This window comes from Dasypus novemcinctus, chromosome 9 (genome assembly GCF_030445035.2).
Source record: "Dasypus novemcinctus isolate mDasNov1 chromosome 9, mDasNov1.1.hap2, whole genome shotgun sequence".
Lineage (NCBI taxonomy): Eukaryota > Metazoa > Chordata > Mammalia > Cingulata > Dasypodidae > Dasypus > Dasypus novemcinctus.
Window position 1 is genome coordinate 9727500 of NC_080681.1, and position 25871 is coordinate 9753370.

At 41.0% G+C, this 25871-nt stretch overlaps 1 protein-coding gene across 5 annotated transcripts in view; it reads left to right on the forward strand.

Annotated features, from left to right (window-relative positions):
• PHTF1 (putative homeodomain transcription factor 1) overlaps window positions 1–25871 on the forward strand; it is a 96668-nt gene that overhangs the window by 54839 nt on the left and 15958 nt on the right. For 2 of the 5 annotated variants that reach the window (XM_004462983.5, XM_071217191.1), the window contains 10 exons: window positions 4587–4743; window positions 6302–6439; window positions 8965–9124; window positions 10140–10310; window positions 10422–10511; window positions 11521–11742; window positions 19966–20094; window positions 20483–20755; window positions 22210–22341; window positions 22851–22937. In XM_004462983.5, the coding sequence (XP_004463040.1) occupies window positions 4587–4743; window positions 6302–6439; window positions 8965–9124; window positions 10140–10310; window positions 10422–10511; window positions 11521–11742; window positions 19966–20094; window positions 20483–20755; window positions 22210–22341; window positions 22851–22937 (1559 nt within the window). The remainder of the gene's footprint in view (window positions 1–4586; window positions 4744–6301; window positions 6440–8964; window positions 9125–10139; window positions 10311–10421; window positions 10512–11520; window positions 11743–19965; window positions 20095–20482; window positions 20756–22209; window positions 22342–22850; window positions 22938–25871) is intronic. The other 3 variants (XM_058303017.2, XM_071217192.1, XM_023590103.3) reach the window with 2 other exon arrangements.

Consider the following 25871-nt stretch of genomic DNA (forward strand, 5'->3'; position numbering starts at 1 on the left):
TTATATGTATATAACGCATTTTGTTTTTCCGTTTATCAGTTGATGGACACTTGGGTTGCTTCCATAATTTGGCAATTGTGAATAACACCTGTGAGCATTAATGTGCAAATATCTGAGTCCCTGCTTTCAGTTCTTTTGGGTAAAGACCTAGAAGTGGGATTGTTAGTTCACTTGTTAATTCTATACTTAACTTTTTGAGGAACTGCCAAACTGCCGTCCACAGCAGCTATACCGTTTTACATTCTCACCAGCAGTGATCAAGTGTTCCTGTTTCTGCACATCTCCTCCAACACCTGTAAATTTCTGGCTTTGTAATAGTAGCCATTCTAGTGGGTGTGAAAAGGTATCTCACTATGGTTTTGATTTGCATTTCCTTAGTGGCTAATCATGTTGAGTCTCTTTTCATGTGCTTTTTGGCCATTTGTTTATCTTCTTTGGAGAAATACCTATTCAAGTCCTTTGCCCATTTAAAATTATTATTATTATTATTGTCTTTTGTTGTTGTAGTATAAAGGTTCTTTATATATTTTGGATATTAAACCCTTATCTGGTCCATGGTTTTCCCTATGACTTCTGGAACAGGGCTTGAGACACTGACTGGCCACCCTGCTCCCTCTACAGACTCATCCCATGCCTCCTCTCCTAGCCCCTTCTCGCCCTGGGAAAGGAGTGCCTGCTGGCTGTGTCTCGGTCCTTCTTCCCTATTGGTTCTGTCCCTCATAACTGAGGACCACAGTGCATTGCTCTCCTTACCTGTTTGTGGTTGGGATAGAATGGGCTAAGTGGGGCTGGTTAGACTCAAGTCCTAGAAAAGTTGGGTTATCCAAACAAGCTCTCGGGCAGAGTCCTGAGAGGTAGAAACCTATTAGCAATGCTGGGGGCAAAGGGGATGACAGAGTGTTGTAAATGATAGGGAAAGCCATCAAGTGGGGGTGTAAGGCCAGAGCTGGACTTCTAGTTGGGTGACCTGATGGTTAGCTCCAGTCTGAGGTCAGGACAGAGCATAGGAATGAGAGTGAGGGCTGACTTGTAGTTAGGGGTCTAGCTATTTTGGGTAGATCCTGGGACAGCAGAGTTATTTTGAACCACCCTTGTATACTTGGCATGAATTCCACTTGATCATTGTGTATAATCCTTTTGAAGTGCCACTGGATTCAGTTTGTTGGTATTTTGTTGAGGACTTCTGCCTCTATATTCCTAAGGGATAATGGTCAGTAATTTTCTTTTCTTGTGATCTGGCTTTACTACTAAGGTGATGCTGGCCTCATTGAATTAGGAAGCCTTCCCTCTTTATTTTTTTTGGAAGAGTTTAAGAAGAATTGGCATTAATTCTTCTTTGAATGTTTGAATGTGAAGCCATCTGGGCCTGGGCTTTCTTCCTTCTTCTTCTTCTTCTTCTTTTCTTCAAGGGGGTACCAGGGCTTGAACCTGGGATCTCAGACATAGGAAGCAAGCGCTCGAACCACTGAGCTACATCCACGACCTTGGGCTTTTGTTTTTTAGGAGGTTTTTGATTACTGATTCAGGCTATTTACTAGTTATTGGTCTGTTGAGATCTGTTTCTTCTTGAGTCATTGATAGGTGGTTTGCATATTTCTGGGAATTTGTCCTTTTCATCTATGCTATCTTATTTGTTGGAGTACAGTTGTTGATAATATCGTCTTATAATCCTTTTTTATTTCTGTAAGGTTGACAGTAATGTCACTCCTTCCATTTCTGATTTTTTGTTGGTCTAGCTAAAGGTTTGTCAGTTTGATCTGTTCAAAGAACCATATTTCGGTTTCATTGATTTTCTCAATTTCATTTTTCTCTGCTCTAATCTTTATTATTCCCTTCCTTCTGCTTACTTTGTGTTTAGCTTCCTTTCTTTTCTAGTTCCATCAGATCTGAGCATAGGTCAGTGACTTGAGATCTTTCTTTTTTAATATTAGCATTTATAATTGTAATTTTCCCTCTGAGCACTTTCTTTGCTGGATCTCATAAATTTTGGTATGCTGTGTTTTTATTGTCATTTGTCTCAGGATATTTTCTAATTTCCCACATGATTTCTTCTTTGGCTTACTATGAGTTTATTGTTTAATTACCACATTTTTATGAATTTTCCAGTTTTACCTCTGGCACTGATTTCTAGCTTCATTGCATTGTAGTTGGAGAAGATACATTGTATGATTTCAGTCTTTTAAAATGTATTTAGACTTGTTTTGTGACCTAATATATTGTCCATTCTAGACAATGATCCATGTCCACTTGAGAAGAATGTGTCCTCTGCTGTGGTTGGATGAAGCAGTCTATATATGTCTCTTAGGTCTAGTTGATTTATGGTATTGCTCAAGTCCTCTTATTTCCATATTGATCTTCATGTCTAGATTTTATTCCATTATTGAAAGTCATATATTGAAGTATCCTACTATTAATATAGAATTGTCTTTTTTTCCCTTCACATCTGCCAATATTTGGTTCATATCTTTTGGGGCTCTGTTGTTAGGTACATTTATGCTTATAATCATTTTATCTTAAGGAGTTGACCCTTTCATCATTATATAATGTCCTTCTTTGTCTCTTTTAATAGGTGTTGACTTAAGTCCATTTTGTATGGTAGTAGAATAGTGACACCTACTCCCCTTTTTTTTTTTTTAAGACTTTATTTTTTTATTTTTTTATTTTTTAAAGATTTATTTTTATTTATTTAATTCCCCTCCCCTCCCCCGGTTGTCTGTTTTCTGTGTCTTTTTGCTGCGTCTTGTTTCTTTGTCCGCTTCTGTTGTCATCAGCGGCACTGGAAGTGTGGGTGGCACCATTCCTGGGCAGGCTGCACTTTCTCTCACGCTGGGCAGCTCTCCTTTAGAGGTGCACTCCTTGCGCATGGGGCTCCCCTACGCGGGGGACACCCCTGCGTGGCACGGCACTCCTTGCGCGCATCAGCACTGAGCACGGGCCAGCTCCACACGGGTCAAGGAGGCCCAGGGCTTGAACCGTGGACCTCCCATGTGGTAGACGGACGCCCTAACCACTGGGCCAAAGTCCGTTTTCCTACTCCCTTTTTTTAAATAAGTATATTTCTTTTTTTTTTTAAGATTTATTTTTTATTTATTTCTCTCCCCTTCCCCCACCCCCCGCCCCCCGCCCCAGTTGTCTGTTCTCTGTGTCCATTTGCTGTGAGTTCTCCTTTGTCCGCTTCTGTTGTTGTCGCGGCAGGGGAATCTGTGTTTCTTTTCATTGCATCATCTTGCTGCGTCAGCTCTCCGTATGTGCGGCGCCATTCCTGGGCAGGCTGCACTTTCTTTCGCGCTGGGCGGCTCTCCTTATGGGGTGCGCTCCTTGCGCGTGGGGCTCCCCTACGCGGGGACACCCCTGCGTGACAGGGCACTCCTTGGGTGCATCAGCACTGCGCATGGGCCAGCTCCACACGGGTCAAGGAGGCCGGGGACCTCCCATGTGATAGATGGACGCCTTAACCACTGGGCCAAGTCCGCTTCCCCCTACTCCCTTTTGATTAGACTATGCCAAGTACCTTTCTTGGTTCTGAGATAGATTTCCTACTATTAGGAAACGTAGTATTCCTAGTGTTTAGGAATATTGTCCTTGCATTTCTAGCATAAATCTTACATCATCGTGGTTAATTATTATTTGCTATATTGTGACATTCAATTTGATAGTACTTCATCATTCATTCAATTGATATTGAGTACCTACTGTATACCAGATACTGATCTAAGTATAACAGTGAACAAAACAAAAATCTCCCCATCTTCATGGCATTTACTTATTCGTGATAAATTTTTATTCATATTCATAAGCTGGCAAGTTCTGTAGTTTATTGTTTTTTGGTGCTGTCATCATTATGTTTGGATATTATAGTTATATTGCATAGAATGAATTTGATAGCTTCCTATCTTTTTCTTGATACGGGATAGTTTATGTGGCACAAGATTTTATGATAAAGTCTGAAATAAATTATCAATAAAATAGTTTCTAGATATTTTTGGAGATAATTTTTGATGTTTTCCTTATTTCTTTAATGCATTTATTTCTTTAAACATTTGCTAAGATATACAAAGAGGTGATCAGCCCAGTATTTAAGAGTGAGGACTCTGTACCCTGACTGCCTGGGGTCAAATCCCAGCCTTGCCACTTGCCACCTCTGTAGCTTTGGGCCTTGGAAAATAGGCTCCCTCTGAGCAGAACAACATTTCCAAGTATATGTTTTATGTAGCATCTAGTTGTTTTGTAGTGGAAGACCTTTTTGAAATATCTCAGTTATCATACTGCCAGAAAACCAAAGCCTTTTAACGAATCATCACTTGCTCTCGGATCTAGGGCTTCAAGTTTTCACTCTGCTGATTTGTAAGTGGACGGTATTGTAGAAAATGAGGGGAGCAGGTGTAGCTCAGTGGCTGAGTGCCTGCTTTGCATGTACAAAGTCCTGGGTTCGATCCCCAGTACCTCCAAAAAAAGAAAAATGAATGTAATTTACTAATATGTACTTTAAAAATGAAAGATTTTTGTAGAAGTCATTTGTGTAATTACTAAAATCTGTTTTGAAGATGAGCTCTAGAGTTTTACATTTTAGAATCTCTCCATTTCAGTTATAGCAATCGTGTTATATTTCATGATGCCTATTGTGAACATAAGTGAAGTGCTGGGACCCTTGTGCCTTATGCTACTTATGGGAACCGTCCACTGTCAGATTGTGTCCACTCAGATAACAAAACCATCAGCAAACAATGGCAATCGGAGAAGAAGGTGAGAGAGAAAATTACACTTGTGGCTGTCTGTTTTCTGCGAGAGGTATTGTAAAGATTTTCAAAATCTATGATGAAATTGCTTAAGAATCTTCCTCTTTTGTGTATATTTTAAATTAGTTTTTGGCTTAAATAAAATAAATGCTTTACTTTTTGCTTTTCTCTCCTAATGTTAAGAAGCCTTGTTATGAATTTTTACCACATTTCTTGGTGGGATTTTGTCATTCTGTGTAATTGTTTAAAAGGAAGATTCCTATACTATATTCTTCTTTATTAAAAATTATTTTATATAATGGTTCTGAGAAAGCATTCTTCTTGGAAAGTCTGTCATTCAAAACTGAAGAGAACTTACTGTAAACAAGGATCTTAGTACATTTGGTTACAGTTACCAAAATTTTACCTTTTTTTCAAAAGTACATAATAATTATTAATTTTTTTTTTCCTTTTGAGGTACCAGGAGCTGGGGATTGAACCTGGGACCTCGTATGTGGGAAGTCAGTGCTCAACCACTGAGCCACGTCAGCTCCCCTGCGTTGGTTTTTTCATTTGTTTTGCTTGTTGTTCGTTTTTGTTTTTGTCAGGAAGCACTGGGAACTGAACCTGGGCCCTCCCATCTGGGAGATGGGTGCTCAACCGCTTGAGCCACATCCATTCCCCAAGAACTGATTTTTAAAGTGGTCTAAACTTTTAATAATGATTGATTTGACTATTTTTACACATTGAATTTTTGTCATGATTTTATTGGTTATATGATATATCTGGGTTTTGGAGCTGCTGAAAAGTTTCTTAGGGATGTATGTTGTTATCTTCCATAAGCTATATTATCTTTCATCAGACTGCCTGTAGATTTTTGCTCATTTAAGCAGTTATTAAGAATGATTTTTTTTCCATTTGGTGTTAGAAACTTCAACATATTTATCCTTACTTTTGGATGTTTGTTTTTTTTTTTTTTTAATTTTCCCCCAAAAGAAAATTCCTTTGTGAATTCATTTAAATTGATTTACTATTTTCTAAGGACGTCAAGTGCTGTGCTGGGTCTCATTGATGTTTATAGGATATGTCTTTTAGATAGATAGCATATCAGTAAAAAGTCATCTGTTGTTATTACTTTGTTTTCCTCTGATTAAATGTGCCGAAGAGGTTGATTTCTTATGTCCATATTTAAAGAAATTTCTCCTTCTGCTAGTGTTGGTCATTGTGCCTAAAAAGACTCATGTTTACCCAAGGAAAAAGTTTCTTTCTGGTAATGTTCCCCAGGGGCATTTCTACTTCTTTAACTATTGAACCAAATGATAGCATAGGACTTTGGTTTGGAATTTATCATCTTTGTTAATCCTTACTAATTTTACACATAGCTAGTTGTTTTCTGGGCCACAGAACCTGTTTTTCCTTTAAATCAGAAATGTTCTTGCATAATTTATCCTCATTGTATGAAGTTCACTATACTAGATTTTAGGCCCCAATCTGTTGATAATAATGTTTCGTAGGGATGTTTGGGGCAGAAATAGAGAAAAGGTCTTGAAGAATCTGAACTGTTGAAATATTTTTTTTTTTTGTAGAAAATTACGAAAAACTGTAAATGGTGAAGGGACCCGAGAAAATGGAAATAATAACTCCTGTAATAAATTCAGAGGAGTAGAAACTTTGGAATCTGCACCCTTTGTTGGTGGTTTTTGGGGGACTCTCTTTGGCAACAGGTGGGAAGTCTTGAATTGGCATTTTTATATAATTTTGAATTCATGTTAGTGTTTATATACAGTTTGATCAGGCCTGATGAGTAAGCAATGTGGGCATATTATCAGTATGGTGTTATTGTTATCATTTATTTACTCAAAATGTCATCTCCACTGTCTGCCATGTTTCCTGCAATTCCACTCTTTTACTCTGAAAGATTGATTCTGTTGGATTATCAGTGACTTTTTTAGACTTCAAGATGACAAAAGTGTAAATTCCCTGAAAGGGTAAATATTTTAAGCCATATAAGCCAACATCCTGAAAGAAGGATTTGGAAAGATTGAGTATTTTCCAGTGTGAGAGCTGATGCCTTTTTAGAAATGCATGCAGGGCAGGGGTCTAGCGTGGATGGGCTATAGGACAGAAAGAGAAATGGATCAAAGACAAATTTTACCTAGCTCATGACTTTGCCAGTTGTGGCAGCACTAGTATGACTTGAAGAATTGCTTATTTTGTCATTTATTCATTATTATGACTTAAAAATAAAATTATTTTGCGGTTACTTTATTTATTAGAGAAGTTGGAGGTTTATAGAAAAATTGTTCCAAAAGTACAGCTTTCCCCTATACCACCCCCTCACACACAGTGCTCCTTATTTTTAACGGCCTGCATTAGTGTGTTGCCTTTGTTACAACTGACGAAGCAATATTGTTATAACAGGCTGTTAACTATAGATCATAGTTTATGCTAGGGTTCACTCTTTGTGTTGTTTTTTTATTATGGTAACACGTATACACATCTCCAATTCCGTGGTGTTAATTACGCTAACAATGTTGTCCTACCATCACCACAATTTAGCATTAGCTCCCCATTCCCTCCCTGCACGGTCGGCCCTGGTGACCTATTTCTAGTTTCTGACTTTACGAACTGGCATTGTCTAAGTATTCCTTATCAGTGGCTCATAAAGCATTTCTCCTTTTGCGTCTGGCTTATTTCACTTGACATGATGTCCTTGTGCATTTACCTTTTTGAAGATGAAATATATTCACATCCCTTTCTAAAGATACGTTTGCACTTGAGTTGAAGCGCGTGTGTGTTTTTCACGTGCAGCACTGTGCGGGGTACTGTGTTTCCCTGTTTGGGATGATTTTACTGTCTAGTTGGGAAGGTGAGAGTAGCAGGTACGATGCAGTCACCCAGCAATATAAAACTGTTGTGACTGATTGCGTGCTGACTACAGGCCTTGTTGGGTAAAAGGAGCAACCCGCTCATTCCTGTACGAGTATGTGTGTTACAGGGGCTAGTTCAGCGATGGGCTGCGTGTCCTGCGTTGAAGCATTCGGGAGGAGTCGCGGAGGCGTTGAGAGTTGCTGGGCCTTGGAGGATGGGCAGCATTTACAAGGATGGAAAGGAGAGAGGGAGACCTTAGCCAGGGGGAGGTGGGCCTTGGCAGGGTGTCTGAGAGCGAAGGAAGAGAAGACTGTGAACCTGCTTCCTCGCGATACCGAAAAGTGTGGGCTTCCTCTCGAGGAACAGGCGTCCCTGGAGAACAGAGCTCGCGCGGTATTCCGTCTCTCCACGCCATCAGCAAGCTTGCCGCCTGGAAAATTTCTAAATCCTCCTGATGTCAGAGTCCTATGTTGTACTCAGAAGAAAAAGGAAAGCGGTTACATTTACTATATGGGTTTTTATTAAACTGTGAACTTATAAGGTGATCATGCAAACCATGCAAAATTCCCATCCATCACCCCTCTACCAACACCTGGCGTTGTCGTGGTTCATCTTTTAAAGGTTATGAAAGAACATCATCAGGCTGTTACTACTGACTGTGGCCCATGACTTACATTTGGTGTATTTTTTCCCATAAACCCCCTAGTATTAACACCATGTATTAGCATTGTACATTCGTTACAGTTTCTGAGAGAACTCTCATCTTGGTGCTGTTCCCCACAGTTCATCTTCCACCACGTGGTTCCCTGGGTTAAGCAGTCCCATGCCTTGTGCCACCCATCCAACGTGGACACTCCGTGGCTTTCCGTTTCATCAGAGTGGTGCAGTGATCGCAGAAGGAAATTTTTGAATATTTTCCTTCATCCGAAAGAAAAAAATCCCATACCACCCAATTATTGACCCTTAGCATTGAATAGCACCTTCTTTGACATTGATGCAAGAATATTACAATATTGTTGTTAGCTGTAGTCCATAAATGACATTAATTGTGCTTTCCACGCATCACCATATTCTTACCACCTTGTAACAGTGACGTCCATTTGTTCTGGCTCATAGAAGTACATTCTTGTATTTATTAACCACAATCCTCATCCATCTCCAGGTTCACTATGCTATTCAGTCCCTAGATTATTCTCTAGCTTTCTTTCAGTTGACATTTACGTTCCTAAACTACCCCTTTCAGGCACAATCCCATTTATAAACCAGCCATGTTCGTTACGCTCACTATACTGTGTTGCCATCGACTATCCATTTCCACACTTTTGAAAGCTGTTACTTTTAGAAAACTAGTTAGTGATCTTTTTCCTTTTAAAAATAGGACTAAAAGAGTAAAACTAATATCTAACAAAGGGACTGAAATTGAAAATGATTCAAGTTGTTTGCATCCTATCATTAAGAAGAGGCAGTGTCGACCAGAGATCAAAATGTGGCAAACAAGAGAGAAAGCAAAATTTTCGGATGGAGAAAAGTGCCGTAGGGTAAGATTTAGATGGGTATAAATATAATGTTAAAATCTTGTCTTTCCTGTGTAAAATCTCCCTATTCTTAGACTCTGGTAGATGTATAAAACAAATCCTAATAGGTCTGTATAATTTGTCTTAACAAGTAAATGGAACTGAAGGCCTCAAGACATGAAAAGGAGGATATCACACGAAGACTGAAGCCTGTTCTGTAACTTCTAGAGCTAGCGCTTACTGTTAGGGCTGCTACTGCTCTTAGCAGTAGGTTGATTGTTCAGTAAACAGATCTGTGTCGAGTCTGCTGGGTCACATTCCAGAGAGGCAGTGATGATAGAGTGAGGGTTTGGGAAACTGTTTTCTAGGTATTTTCCATCCGCTCTGTGTCTAAAACTTACCATACTTTTACTTTATAGTCTCTAAATATTTTCCCAGTGGTTAAACTGTCATATATTTGTAATTATAAAAAGAGCTAATATTGAGCCATGACTACAACCAGGCACTGTTACTAAGTGCTTTGTCCACATGAATCCCTTTAATTTTTTTCAACAACGATGTGGGATAAGTGCTTTTGTTAATAATATTACAATCTGAGCCCCAGAGCACTTAAGTAGCTAGTAAGTTAACCTAGCTTGTAGGTCGAAGAGCTGTGATTTGAGCTTGACTTGAGACTTTTTTTAAGCACATTTTTTTTAGAATTTGAGAAGTACGATTACAGAAATATGCTGAAAACTTAGAGTTCCATATACCGCCCTGTGTGATGAACACTTTGCACTAGCTCGGCACCTTTGTTACCGCTGATAGAAGATGATTATTCTCGGTGAGCTCTTCCCTCCAGTCCGTAGTTTACAGTAGGGCTCGCCGTTGGTCATGGCAGGTCTCTGCTGAGCCTGTGTTTAAGTTCAGCATTTTCCTTGTTCAGATCCAGTAATGTGTGGGTTTGGTTTGGGTTAAGTGTATCTTTACTGCTTTTCGGTTTGACATGTGCAGCTCACTCGAGTCTTCTGTACTGTCCCCTGTGCTGTTGTCTCTGCAGGAGGCTTTCAGGCGTGGCAGTGGCGTTTCCGATGACCTGTCAAGCGAGGAGGACGGCGAAGCGCGGACGCAGGTGATTTTATTGCGCAGGAGCGTGGAAGGGGCCTCAAGCGACAATGGTTGTGAAGTTAAGAACAGAAAATCAGCACTTTCAAGGCACCTAAACTCCCAGGTAATTTTTATTTTGGTTTGTAAAAGCATAGGAGTTAATTCCTAACTCATCGAATACGTAGCAAGGGATTTAATATGCTTTCCTGTGGTTTGTTGGCTTAATTTTTGGCAGGTAAAGAAAAGCACTGCAAAGTGGTGTCATGTTGTGCGGGATTCAGATAGTCTGGCTGAGTCAGAATTTGAATCAGCAGCCTTCAGCCAGGTAAAGTATCCTCTGGAGAGCTCAGCGTTCAGGAGCATTCTCGAGTGTCATAACGTCATTCTTTCCTTTTTTTAATCCGTTGCCCTAAAGCAGTGGTTATATCTGCCTGTCTCCCATCCTTGTTTCCAGCTGTCTGTCTGCCGTAGCAGCTTTTCAATCTCTGCTCATCCTCAGAAAGAGAATGAATCCTTTAAGATTACGCTAATCCTAAAAGTATCACAGATGTTCAGGAAGAGATTATCCAGTCCCTAAATGATGAGAAGGTTACCTAATATTCACTTGGAATATGGAGTTTATTTGTAAGCATAATTTCTAAATAAGTGAGATGGACACTGATGAGGACTTTGGGAGATGACCTCAGAAAGACTGGAGCGGTAAACGTCCTCGTGGAAACGAGTGACCGTATTGTAACTACTGGCAGACTGCCTCCCACCAGTGAGCAGAGTAGATGGTGGTGGCGTGGTTTTGGTTTGGTTTTGATGGATAAGGCAGCTGGAGTGGTGGAAGAGCTTTCATATTTACACTTGCACTGCAGAAGAGCTGTGTTGTTTCGTCTCCCCTTCCTCTGCCTGCGTATCCTTTTCCCTGCTGGGCTGGATCCCTGAGCATGACCAGGTCTCCAGTCAAGCTTGTAGCATTTAGAGTAGCAGACGCTTTGGGTAAGTCAGCAGGCTCGGCCAAGCCATTCAGGTAGGTCCCCCGGGGGTGCTTGCAGGAGCCACCTCCCCGCCCAGGCCAGCTTAGCTGAACATCCCACGTTTTGGCAGTAGCTTCTTAGAGGGTGTTCTTCTAAAGCCCCGCTCACTGAGAGCGTCATCAGGGTTTACCGGCTACATTTTAAAAGGTACCTTTGGTAGTTTGTGAACAAATGAACACATGGTGGTTGACATATGAACACTTGCCGGCCATAGCCGTAGATAACTCATTTTAATTTTCTTTCAGATACATACTTGTTTTAAAAAAATGAATGAAAAACTAGAATTTTGTTGTTGTTGTTTTTCCCTTAAAGGGCTCTAGGTCAGGCATGAGTGGTGACTGTCGAAACCTCAACATGGCAAGAAGGGACTCAGAAAGCACCCGCCACGACTCGGAGACGGAGGATATGTTGTGGGATGACCTGCTGCACGGCCCAGAGTGCCGGTCCTCGGTCACCAGTGACAGCGAGGGGGCCCGCGTGACCTCCCTTCACGCAGGAGCCAAGCGCGACCCCAAAGAGGATGTGTTTCAGCAGGTCCGTGGCAGCGGTAGTCATAGTAGCTATGATTTATTGTGTCCTTACCGTGTGCCAGGTACTGTGTTCTCTCACCTAATGTCACAGTAATCCCAGAACAATCCTATTATTATCCTCTCTTCAGAGATGAGGAGATTGATTACAATGTGTTGGTATAGATGCTGGGACTAGAACTCAGGGGAAGGACTGACTCTAGAGTTGCCCTAACCCCAATTTTCTCAATAAGTTTTCTCATTATTCTCCTTAGAATGATCCTTGATGTTCATTTTGCATGAACAGAGTTGTTGAATGGTAGGTCAGCCTCATACTGTATTTTGATAAACATCACAGTATTGCATATGCATTACTAGAAATGACATTGCTTCTCTAATAGTGTATAAAGGCAGTGATGCTTTTAATTTCAGGGCTTATATTATTATCATTAAATCAGATAACCTAGAATTGGGGATGCCTTAGAAGGTATTTTAGCCTTCCAACCAATGTAGGAATTCTTTCTGCATGGATAGAAATTCCTTCCCCATCTGTATGTGATCATAGTAGTTCCTACTTCTAAGGAATGTTGTGAAATAGCAAATGAGATAATAGAAAGTGTTGAGCACAGTGCCTGGCAAGAGTAAGCACTCTATAAATGTCAGCATTATTAATATCCCCATCAGATGATCAGTTGGCATCTACTTAAATACCTCTGTTATTTCATGAGACAGCTTGTTCCACTACTGGATAGATTGAATGAGTAAGAAATGGTTCTCATTATTTAGCTGGAATCTGTCTGTTATTTCTACCTGTTAATTCTATTTGTGTCCCTAGGGCACCAAAGAATAAGTCTGCCTGTTCTTCCACATATCAGCCTTTCAGGTATTTAATGACAGTGAGCATGAGTCTCCTTAGATTTTTGCTTTTTTCAGCTAAATATTTCTACAGTGCCTTACAAATAGTGAATGGTGGGTATACATTTATTTGATTATTGACTTGATTCTAAGACACCGTTGATTTAGGTTACACATTGTCATGAAAAAAAAAATCCCACTTCATAAAATGTATTATTTTTTTTTTTTAAGTTTTGTGGTTAGACTGTCTCTAATTGACAACTTCTTTTTTAGAGCTATCATTTTCCCAATCAGCACTGCCTTTGCTGCTTCCCTTATGTTTTAGTGTATTCATTTTGTTCACATCTAGATATTTCCCAATTTGCCTTGTGATTTCTTCTTTAAACCACTGGTTGTTTAACAGTACACTGTTTAATCCCCACATATTTGTGAATTTTCATTTTCTTCCTCAGTAATTGATTTCTAGTTTGATTCCATTGTGCTTAGAGAAGTTACATTGTATAATTTCAATATTTTTCAATTAATTGAGACTTGTGCTACCTAAGATAATGGTCTATCCTGGGGAATGATTCATGTGCACTTGAGAAGAATGTGAATTCTGTTGTTGTTGGGTGAAATAGTCTAGATCTATCTGTTACGTCTAGTTGGTTTAGAGTATTGTTCATGTCTTTTATTTCCTTATTGACCTTCTGTTTAGATGTTCTATTCATTTTTTCCATTTTTAAAAAATTGATTGAATTATATCACCCATACATAAACAATAAATATATAATAATAGTTGTGAACTTAGAAAACAAACATACGTAACATCATAATAGGACCCTTATATCTCACCCTACCACCAATACCTTGCATTATTGTTAAACATTTTTAACTAATGATTAAAGAGCATTGTCAAAATATTACTACTAACCAAAGTATTCTTCCCCCAACCAATGCTATTATTACTATTATCTTTATCTTTTTTAAAAAATTTCTCCCCCTCCAACCCCCCCTCAATGTCTGCTCTCTGTGTCCATTTGCTGTGCGGTCTTCTGTGTCTGTTGTATTCTCATTCAGTGGCTCGGGGAACCCAGCCTGGGACCTTCTGGAGTGGGAGAGAGGCGATCGTTCTCTTGCGCAACCTCAGCTCCCTAGTCTGTTGCGTCTCTTATGATCTCTCCTCTGTGTCTCTTTTTTTGTGTCATCTTGCTGCATAGTCCTCCATGTGGGTGGTACCACTCCTGGGTGGGCTGCGCTCCTGTGTGGGGTGGCACTCCTTGCATGGGGGACATTCCTTGCTCGGGGGTACCCCTGGGTGGGGTGGCACTCCTTGTGCATGGCAGTACTCTGTGTGGGCCAGCTCGCCACATGGACCAGGAGACCCTGGGCCAGGAGCCTGGACCTCCTATATGGTAGATGGAAGTTCTATCCACTGAGCCACATCCACTTCCCTATTATTATCTTTATATCATTTATATATGAACATACATAAACAATAAGTGTATAGTAAAAGTTGTGAACTTACAAAGCAAACGTGCATAACATCATACAGGGGTCCCATATATCAACCTTCGACCAACACCTTGCATTGTCGTGAGATGTTTGCTACAAATTATGACAGAATATTGTCAAAATCTTACTACTTATTATAGTCCTTAACATTTTGTGTATTTTTCCTCAACCTACCCTATTATTATTTTTTAAATATATTTTTATGACAGAAGTTGTAAACTTATAAAACAATCTTGCACATGTGCAGACTTCCCAAACATTCCTCTATCAACACACCACACTGTGGTTGAACATTTGTTACAGATTATAAGATAATATCATCTGATTGTTACCATGTCCATAGTGTACATTTGGCTCACATTTTCCATACTGCCCCATTATTGACACAGTACATCTTTGTCATAGATGCAAGCATATTACTACTGCTAACCACAGTCCATAGGTCACTCCAGCTGTATTTTTCTCATGCTTCTCCACATTCCCACCGCGCTGCTGTAGTGATGTACATTTGTTCTAGTTCACAAAGAACACACTTGCATCTGTACCATCAACCACAGTTCTCATCCACCTCTGGGTTTACTGTGCTATGCAGTTCCTAGATTATTCTCTAGCATTCTGTCAATTGGCATTTACATCCCTAGACTACCATTTTCAGCCATATCCCCATTCATAAACTAGCTATTACTCACTGTGTGGTACCATCCACTCTATATACATTTCCACACTTTTACAGTAAAGCTAATTAAAACTTTTACATGCATTAAACATCAGTAGTCCATCTCAGTCCTCTTCTTATCTCCTTTAAGAATCCACCACCTACTACCAGGTCTTAAGATATTTTCCTTCAATTTCTTCTAGAAGCTTTATGGTTCTTGCTTTTATTTTTAGATTTTTGATCCATTTTTTTTTTTTTTAAAGATTTATTTTTATTTATTTAATTCCCCTCCCCTCCCCCGGTTGTCCGTCCTCCGTGTCTCTCCGCTGCGTCTTGTTTCTTTGTCCGCTTCTGTTGTCGTCAGCGGCACGGGAAGTGTGGGCGGCGCCATTCCTCGGCAGGCTGCTCCCCCCTTCGCCCTGGGCGGCTCTCCTTATGGGTGCACTCCTTGCGCGGGGGCTCCCCCACACGGGGGACACCCCTGGGTAGCAGGGCACTCCCTGCGCGCATCAGCACTGCGCATGGGCCAGCTCCACACAGGTCAGGGAGGCCCGGGGCTTGAACCGCGGACCTCCCATGTGGTAGATGGACGCCCTAACCACTGGGCCAAAGTCCGTTTCCCTTTGATCCATTTTGAGTTACTTTTTGGATAAGGTGTGAGATAGGGGTCTTCTTTCGGCTATGGATATCCAGTTCTTTCAGCACCATGTTTTTTTTTAAAAGATTTTTTATTTATTTCTCCCCCCCCCACCCCCCAGTTGTCTGCTCTCTTGTGTCCATTCCCTGCATGTTCTTCTGTGACAGTTTCTATCCTTATCAGCGGCACCGGGAATCTGTATTTCTTTTTGTTGCGTCATCTTGCTGTGTCAGCTCTCCGTGTGTGCGGCACCATTCCTGGGCAGGCTGTACTTTCTTTTGCACTGGGCTGCTCTCCTTATGGGGTGCATTCCTTGCACATGGGACTCCCCTACATGGGGGACACCCCTGCATGGCACAGCACTCCTTGGGTGCATCAGCACCGCACATGGTCCAGCTCCACACGGGTCAAGGAGACCCAGGGTTTGAACCTTGGTCCTCCCATGTGGTAGGCAGACGCCCTATCCATTGGGCCAAGTCTGCGTCCCAGCACCGTTTGTTGAATGACTGTTCTTCCCAGGCTGTATGGTTTTGACAGGCTAGTCAGAAATCATTTGACCATACATGTGAGGGTCTGTTTCTGAACCATCAGTTTGGTTCTATTGGTCTGTGTGTCTGCCTTTCTGCCAGTACCATGCTGTTTTTACCACTGTAGCTAGGAAATATGATTTAAAGTCTGGAGATGAGAATTTGCTTTTCCTTTTTAAGATGTTTCTGGCTATTCAGGACCCCTTATACTTCCAAATAAATTTGACAACTGTGTTTTCAATTTAAAAAACAAAAATACCAATGGAATTTTTATCAGGATTGCATTGAATCTGTGTATCAATTTGAGTAGAATTGACATCTTAATGGTATCTAGCCTTCCAGTGCATGAGCATGGAATGTTCTTCCAGTTATTTAGGCCTTTTTAAAATTTATTTTAACATTGAGTTGCAGTTTTCTGAATACAGGTGCTTTATATCATTGGTTAAGTTTATTCCTGACTATTTGGGTTTTATCTGTCATTTTATTTCACCACTCTTTTGATACTTTGTTACTTTTATTGATATAATCTTCATTTCTAGACTTTCTTCCAGACCTCTCTCTCCTGTCTTTTCAGGCTGTAGCTCACCTTTTAGTATTTTCTGAGAATTTGGTCTCTTGGTTAGAAATTTTCTCAATTTGTTTATCTGTGAACGTTCTAAATTCACCCTCAGTTTTGAAAGACAGTCTTGCTGGATATAAAATTCTTGGCTAGAAGTTTTTCTCTTGTAGTATCTTACTTTCTGATTAGTATGTGTCTTGGAGTTGTTCTCTTTGGATTTTTTCAGATGGGAGTACATTGTGCTTCTTGGACATGGATATCTATGGTCCCTCAATAAGATTTGGAAATTTTCTACCATTATTTCTTCAAATATTCCTTCTGTCCCTTTTCCCTTCTCTTTTCCTTCTGGGACACCCATGACACGTATGTTTGTATGTCTTTTGCTGTCATTTAGTTCTCTGAGACCTTGTTCTATTTTTTTTTCCATTATTTTCCTCATCTATTCTTTTGTATGTTCACTTTCAGAGGCCATTTCTTCAAGCTCACCAATCCTTCCTTTTGTCTTCTCAAATCTGCTATTATATGATTCCAGTGTTTTTTTAAATTTCATTTATTAGGCCTTTTATTCCCATAAAATCTGCTGTTTTTCTATGTATGCTTTTGAATTCTTCTTTGTGCTCATCCAGTGTCTTCGTAATATCCTTAATCTCTTTAGCCATCTCATTTAATTTATTAAGGAGATTTGTTTGAATAGCTATGATTAGTTGCCTCAACTCCTTTATGTCATGTGGAGGCTTATCTTGTTCCTTTAACTGGGCCATAACTTCCTGTGTCTTGGTGTGGATTATAATTTTTTTGTTGGTGTCTTGGCATCTGGCTTACTAGAGTATTTATTCTGGGTGCAGCTTTTCTCTTTAGTTGAGGGCTTCCTGCCCTTTCTCCCTTGCTGGTTGTGCAGTAGGAGCCAAGGATGTAGTTGGTGCTATAAGCTGTGGAGGCTCAAGCTGCCCTCATTGCCCCAGGGACTAATGACGTTTCTCCCAACTTTCTCTTTTACCAGGGGTACAGACAGAGCCACAGCTGTGTGGAATAATCCAAGTTGTGCAGGCCTAGACTGTAATTGCCCAGAGAGACTGATGAAGCTTCACACCCTTTTCTCCCCTGCCTAGGGCAGGGATGGAGCTGCAGGTGTGGGCAGCAGTCTGTGTAGTGCGGGTCTAAGATGACTGCAGTTGCCCTTGTAGACTTCCCGTTTTTCAGTCTGTGCCAGCCAAAGGTACCTGCAGTTACCTGGATAGGCCGGTGCAGGGCCCTCCTGCCTCCTCCCTGCCAGAGGTGGGGCTGAAGTGTAGCCTAGGGCTGCAGGCCGATCTGGGTGAAGGAACCCTGTTCCTACTGTCACTGCAATTTTTGGTCAGCCCAGCTTCCCCTCATGCTGGGGGCAGAGTCAAAATGGTGGCTACTGGCCTCTTTCTGACTTAGACAAGTTCAAACTTCAGCTGTTCTTAGGGTTATACTTTAGCCACCCAAATTTACTAATCAGTAGCTGAAATAAGTGGCCAACCTTCTCCTCCTCCCCTGTTTTTGGGAAATGAAGCTTCCAATTCCAGCCACAGAATAGCTCCTGGGGTGGCTTGTGCTGCCAAAGTAGGATAATCACTGGCCTCCACAGCATGGCCTGTAATTTCCTGGAGAGGCTGACGTAGGTCCCCTTAGCTTCCTCCCTGCTGGAGGTGGGGCTGGGCCTAGGCTAGAGCCGCAATCTGCTCTGGATGGAAAGAAGCCGGTCCCCACCAGTCCTGGGATTTTCAGTCCGCCCCGCTTCCCCTCGTTCAGGCGTAGAGCTAAGATGGTGGCTACCAGCCTCTTTCCAACTTGGACAGGTTCAAACTTTAGCTGTTCTTAGGATTATACTTTAGCCCGCCAAATTTACTCATCAGTAGCTGAAGTTGGTGCCCAATTGTCTCTTCCTCCCTGGTTTTTGGGAAGTGGAGCTTCCAATTCCAGCCACAGAACAGCTCCTGAGGCAGCTTGTTCTTCCAGTGGAGGATGGGCACCGGCCTCTGGGGCGTGGAGCGTTCTGCCTATGAGTCTTCTCTGCAGACGGGCAGGCTCCTCCTTTAATTCCTTCAGTGATGTTGCAGGATGCTCTTCTGGTCTCCTGGAGCCCCCAAACAGGTGCTTCAGATAGTTCTGGATGTTCACTAACTGTCCTGTGGCAGGAGCTGATTCTAGCTCCTTACTCTACCACCATCTTGCTGGTTGTCCTCAGCATGCATAATTTTAAAAGCTAACTAGAAACAACAATCATTTTCTCATTTAAGGTTTGTGCTATTTTCACCAATTCTGCAAAGTTTGAAGCTAAATATTCTTTACATTCAGCCTGAAGGCTCATCTCAATTACATTAGTCCTCAGAAGTTACACATAGCATCATGACGATCTTGACCTTTTAACATTTTGGAGATTTACAGTATGATTTTAAAGCACATCTAAGAATAATTTGGTAAGATAAATTCATCATGTCATCATTCCCCAGTCTTCTTCCCATGCCAACCTGTTCTTTTCTTTTATTCCCCATATTTCTGAATGCCACCAATCACCCAAGGCAGAAACCGTGGAGCCATTCTGGACTCCACCCTCTCCACCACATTTCTGATCAGTCATCACTCCCTCTTGAGCCTGCCGTCTAAATAGCTGGATCTTGCCGCTTGTTTTCACCCTGCTTGGTGCAGGCCATCATGACATGATACCTGAGTCCTCTGAGTACCTCTTCCATCTAACTTCTTACAGCTTCCATTGTAGTCTTATTGCTCAAGAAATACTTTCTTCTTTAATGTTCCAAACCAGGGGTTCTTATTAGGGGTCCATGGACCCCTGTAGAAAGACTTCAGGGGATCTGTGAGCTTGAATTGAAAAGAAGTCAACTTATTATCTTTGTTTTCTCTGACCTCTAACTGAAATCTAGCATTTCCTTCACTTACGAAAGTATGTGATAAATTACCATAGTATTCATTTCATATCACATTATAGTTGTTGCATATTTTGAAAAATCCCTTACGCTCATCCATACTTTGAAATTACAGTAGTTGTTAGACCCGATGCTAGTTGAGTGTCATAGAACTATCTGCTGCTCCTTTCTGAGGAGGGTCCATGGTTTTCACCTGACTGGCAAAGGGATCCGTGGAACAAAAAAGGTCAAGAGCCCCTCTCCCAAACTTATCCTCACTTCTGTACCTTTAGAGAGGGGATCCTGAAGATCACGGAATCCTACCTCCCCTCATCAGAGAAGACATTTAGCCTCTGTGAAGGCTAAATCCAGGGAATAAAAGGTTTAACTTTAAAAAGGACAGGAAATCAGCATCATGGAGTGATGAACTCTGAGGGAAAGAGTAGAATGATGAGAATGAACCTTGGCAAATGTAGCCTGGGAGCTGGAGAAGGGGAAAAAAACCAAACTAATGGAGGAAAGAAAGGAGTGAATGAAACAACTTTATATTTTCTTCTCCTTTAAAAAAAATGATATATATATATATATAGAGAGAGTATATATTAAAATATGCTTCATCTTTATAATTTTCTCCAGAACCACTTATTCTGGCTTCAGAACTCGAGTCCTGCTTCTGATCGAGTTAGTGCAATAATCTGGGAGGGGAATGAATGCAAGAAAATGGATATGTCTGTATTGGAAATAAGTGGCATCATCATGAGCAGGGTAAGATTTCATACGTTTTCAGGTTTTCAGATAAATCTATGTAGTGATCAGCAGCTGTTCCATTGAGTCTGCTTAGTGATCAAATGGATATGACTCTGCTTTTGAAACACAAATAGATATTTTAAAAATTTTGTAGTCGATCTTTACCTTTTTATTTGTTACACATTATTTCTAGTAGCACCATCAGTTGTTCTGTTCTACTCTACAGATATTTCTTATCTCATTTAAGCTTAATTTTTAATAAGATCTAGAAGCCATAAATCTGTATACCATTTAAAATTTTACTTCTGTTTGTCTTTTTTTTTGATCCGAACAGTATTTGATAAAAACTTCTTCATAACTCCACATATCTGTTCAATAATGCTGGAAATTTTAAATTAATTCCCAGGTTAACGCATATCAGCAAGGAGTAGGTTATCAGATGCTGGGAAATGTTGTCACTGTTGGATTAGCATTTTTTCCTTTTTTGCATCGACTTTTCCGTGAGAAGAACCTTGATCAACTAAAGTCCATCTCAGCGGAGGAGATACTGACTCTCTTTTGTGGGGCACCTCCTGTTACTCCTGTTATTATTTTGTCTATAATTAATTTTTTTGAACGATTGTGTCTTACTTGGATGTTTTTTTTTATGATGTGTGTGGCAGAGAGAACATATAAACAGGTAGGTGGAAAAATAAGTAAAATTCCATAACTCTTATTTTTTTGTATATGATAATCCATTGCTCTGTTTCTGTTCTTGCTCCAAAAGCTAATGTGGGCAATGAAGGACAGGGAAGTGGCCTTTATTTATTTTCTTTCCCCTCCCCCTACCCCACTCTGCTGTTTTTTGTTTTTTGTTTTTGCTGTCTGTGTCCATTTGCTGTGTGATCTTCAGTAGCTTTTCCTCTTTTTGTCTTCTCTTCTCGTCTCTCTCCTATAGGATTCACTGGGATTCGATCCCGGGGGCCTATGGTGTGGAGAGAGGTTCCCTGTCAATTGTGCCACCTGAGTTCCTGGTCTCTGCTGCACTTCACCTTGACTCTCCCCTTTGTCTCTCTTCTGTTGCGTCATCATCTTGCTGCGGGACTCACTTGCGCGGGTACTGCCTCACCACATGGGTACTTGGCTCACCATGCAGGCACTTACATGGGCACTCAGCTCACCACATGGCACTGGCTTGCCATGCGGGCACTGGCTCAGCACATGGGCACTCGCATGGGCACTCGGCTCACCACGGGGCACTCACGTGGGCACTCGGCTCTCCGTGGGCACTCAGCTCTCTTTGCGGGCACTGGGCTCGCCACGTGGGCACATGGCTCACCGTGCAGGCACTCGTATGGGCACTCAGCTCACCACATGGGCACTCCTCTCGCTGCTAGGGCACTCGGCTCACCGTGCAGGCACTCGGCTCACCACGCAGGCAGTGGCTTGCCGCGTGGGCACGCTTTCTCTTCTTTTTCACCAGGAGGCCCCAGGGATCGACCCAGATCCTCCCATATGGTAGGCAGAGGCCTTATCACTTGAGCCACATCTGCTGTGGCCTTTTGGTATTGGTGGAGTTTACATTTGTGACGTGCTGTAATCTGAAATCTAGCTGAGCCCGAGTGTAGGAGTAAGTGGCTTAGCTGGTGAGCGGCCCCGAGCAGACTGCCTCGAACCCGCCTTTCTTGTGCTTTCGCTGTTCTTGATCCACAGCTCATGTTGGAATTCTCAAAAGGATAAAGGCCAAGTGAGAAAGCGATTCATTGACATTTACGAGCGTTCGGGATTGAGGACTTACGTATTGAAGATGGGCACAAGAAATGTGGTTTTGAATAGAAATGTAATTTGGGAATAATCCAGAAGCCCCTATAAATATTTGAGTTTGTGAAGTGCGCGTTTCATGAAGGGCTCTGATGAATGTCCCCTGCAGGTGTTAGGAGTGCACCGTGTTGTACTATGTAACGGGCCTTAGGAGCCACAGCGTGATGGGCTGTCCAAGTGGTTTATTCCCACCCAGCTAAGTGATCCGTGATTAGAATGTCATCTTTTTTTATATTACTATGTGCTGGTAATATTGTTTTCTATTATATAAATCCACACACAGAGGTACATAACATATATTTTACTTTGTGATTTTTTTTTAACCTTTTCTAGAGATTTTTATTTGCAAAACTTTTCAGCCACATTACTTCTGCCAGGAAAGCTAGGAAATATGAAATACCTCATTTCAGACTTAAAAAGGTGGAGAACATTAAGATATGGTTGTCCCTGCGTTCCTATCTAAAGGTGAGTTTTATTTGATTAACAGTGGAATATATGCAAGAATATACAGAGAACTACTTACTGAAGTTTCTGGCAGCATTTCTCAGTAGGCAGTATAGTTCTGGATATGGTCTATCAGTGGCCAGCCGTCTTGTTGGGCATCCCGTTGGAACTGATGTCTCTGTAAAGCTGATATGGGTAAGTAAATAAGAGCTAATTAAGGGCAAAGAAAATTTAAATTTCCTAGGGCAGAATGATCAATATCGCATCTTTTTCTGACTTTTTAGTAAAGATTCCAGCTGAAAATGTTATTGAATCAGCCATCCTCTTAATTTGGGAAGGCATGGATTTCAATGCTTAAAGTTAAAGATGTCCAGAATATTTAAAAATCCTATTGTCTGAAACTTCTCATATCTATAAACTTTTGTTTTCTTGTTAATTCGGTAATATTCAGAGTGTTGATGATGGCAGCGTCACTGCCGCCACTGCCTGGTAATCCCTTGTGACATGAACATTTGCGTCTCACTCTACAGAGAAGGGGTCCACAGCGGTCAGTGGACGTGGTCGTGTCTTCGGTCTTCTTGCTGACACTTTCGATTGCTTTCATTTGTTGTGCCCAGGTAAATGTTTCAGATCTGCTTTAATAAAAAATGGGAATTCCCTGGTCGGGGTCACTTCCTGTTGTAGACCAGGTCCCATGTTTCTTAAGTGTGCGCGTGTGCGTACGTGTGTTTGTCTTTATTGTGTCCACGTTTCCTTTGCTGTTTTGCGTTCTTGTCATTATTAATTCTTCTTTTTGAAATGGGAGTAAGGTGATTTTGAAGTAAGACTCTGTCATTCTAATTTTAGATGATAATATTTGATAATAAAATTATTGTACATTATTATTTGAGTGGAAGATTTGTCATGAGCGCCCCCCCCCCCTTTTTTTTAATCAGTTGCGAGAGAGAAGCTAAAATAAACCTGGGGTTATTTAGTTAGAATTGTAACTGTTTATGTTACAGGGGTTTAGTTTTGCTATTGATATTTTTATCTGTTGTGCTATATCTTTCTCTGAAAATGGATTTGATTGTTATTTGTATTGTTTTATTTTCCAGAAATGCTTTTGAGAGTAGTTAACAATAGTATAGAGGCACACTTGAAATAGTGCTAGACACAAGTGAGAGGTTTTAAGTGCAGAACACTGAATTTCATAATTAGTACAAAACAATGTAAAAGACCTCAATGATTAGTTTTTATGTTGATTACATGTTGAATGGTAATATTTTGGATATATTAGGTTAAGTAAAATGTATTAGTTAAAATAACTTGTTTCTTTTCACTTTTTAATGTGATTACTAGAAAATTTAAAATGACATTTGTGGCTCACTATTGCTTCCGGACAGCAGTTACAGAGGCACAGGTTTCCTCTCCCTCAAGCACTAGGTAACTCTGGACCAGTTCTGCAGTTTCCTTATCCACTAGAAAGTCCCAGACTTTCCTTTTGATCTTTCTTGGACTGAGAACTGCCAATAACGTGTGGAGGAAGACCTGCCGCTATTGTACCAGGGGACTGACTGCCATGATTATTTTGAGTCTCAAATTCTCCCTCCCTCCCCCCTCCCACTCTGATGTGTCGGTGGTGGTATCTAATGGTGGTTTTAATTTGCATTTCCCTGATGACTAATAATGTTGAGTATCTTTTCATGTGTTTTTAAGCCATTTGCATATTTCGTGTGTATGAAATATTTTTAGATCATTTGCTCTCCTTACTGGATACATGTATATGTATTGCAAATTATTTTTCCCAGGCTATGGTTTGAGTTCACTTTCTTCATGGTGTCTTTTGAAGAACAAAGGTTTTTAATTTTGATAAAGTTTTTTGGGTAACTTTTAATTTTGATAGCATATCAAGCTTACAGAAAAGTTGCAAGAATAGGAGAAAGAATTCCTGCATATCTGTTACCCAGCTTTACCAATTGCTTCAACTTTCCCCCCTTTGCTGTGTCATTTGAGCTCTTGTAAGCTCTTGTGCACACTTGTGCACGTGTGCTGTCTCTTTGTCTCTTTGCCTTTGTTTCTATGCATTTATTTTTTTCTGAACCATTGTAGACACCATGCACCTTTATACCTAAATGATTTCGTGTTTTATTTATTTTTTAAAAAATTTGTTTCAAAGATTTATTTTTATTTATTTCTCCCCCCATCCCCCATTGTCTGCTCTCTGTGTCCATTCGCTGTGTGTTCTTCTGTGTCCGCTTGCATTCTTGTCAGGCAGCACCAGGCATCCGTGTCTCTTTTTGTTGCATCATCTTGCTGTGTCATCTATGTGTGCAGTGCCACTCCTGGGTGGGCTGCACTGTTTACGTGTGGGGTAGCTCTCCTTATGGGGCTCCTTGCGCGTGGGGCAAGGCACCCCTTGCATGCAGCAGCACTGAGCATGGGCCAGCTCAGCACACGGGCCAGGAGGCACTGAGTATCGAACCCTGGACCTACTATATATATGGTAGGTGAACACTATCAGTTGAGCCACGTCTGCTTCCCTCATGTGTTTTATTAAGATATGCTTTTTTACATAATTACAGTGCAGTGATCAAAATCAGGAAATTTAACATCATATAATCTGGTTCCATTTTAAGTTTTGTCCTTTATCCAGTTATGTCCTATATAATTTTTTTTTCTGTCTAGAATCCAATTTGGAATCACATATTGTGTTTAGTTGTCATGTCTCTTTAGTGTCTATTAATCCAGAACTGTTTTCTCAGCCTGCCTATGCCTTTTACAACTTTTGACAGTTTTGAAGAGTATAGGACAATTATTTTATAGAATCTCCCTCAGTTTGTCATTATCTGATGTTTCCTTGTAATTAGAATCAGTTTTTACCTTTTTGGCAGGAATACCACAGATGTGATCATGTGTCCTTCTAAGTGCATCATATCAGGAGGCACATGATACCATTTTATTCTTTTATTGGTGATGTTAGCTTTGATCTTTCTTTTTTTACAATTTTTAAAATTTTTATTTCCCTTGTCATCCCCACTGCTCCCTCCCCTCCCCCCGATGCTCCTTTGTCTGACTTGCTTGCCTTCCTTAGGAGGCACCAGGAACTGAAACTGGGACCTCCCATGTGGGAGGCAGGCACCCAACAGCTTGAGCCACATCCTCCTCCTGTTGGTTGTGTCGTCTGCTCGTTGTGGTGTCTGCTGGTTGAGGCATCTGCTGGTTGCAACATCTGCTCATCTTCTCTAAGAGGCACCAGGAACCGAACCCAGGCCTACCCATATGGGAGGCGGGCACCCAATTGCTTGAGCCATATCTGCTCCCCTGATCTCTTTCTTAAGTTGTTGTTGTTTTTTTTTAATTTTTTTAATTCATTTTTTAAAAATATTACATTAAAAAAATATGAGGTCTCATTCTACCCCACTGCCCCCACCCCACCACTCCCCCCACAGCAACACTCTCCCTTCATCATGACATATCCATTGCATTTGGTAAGTATATCTCTGGGCATCGCTGCACCTCCATGGTCAATGGTCCACATCATAGCCCATACTCTCCCATGTTCCATCCAGTGG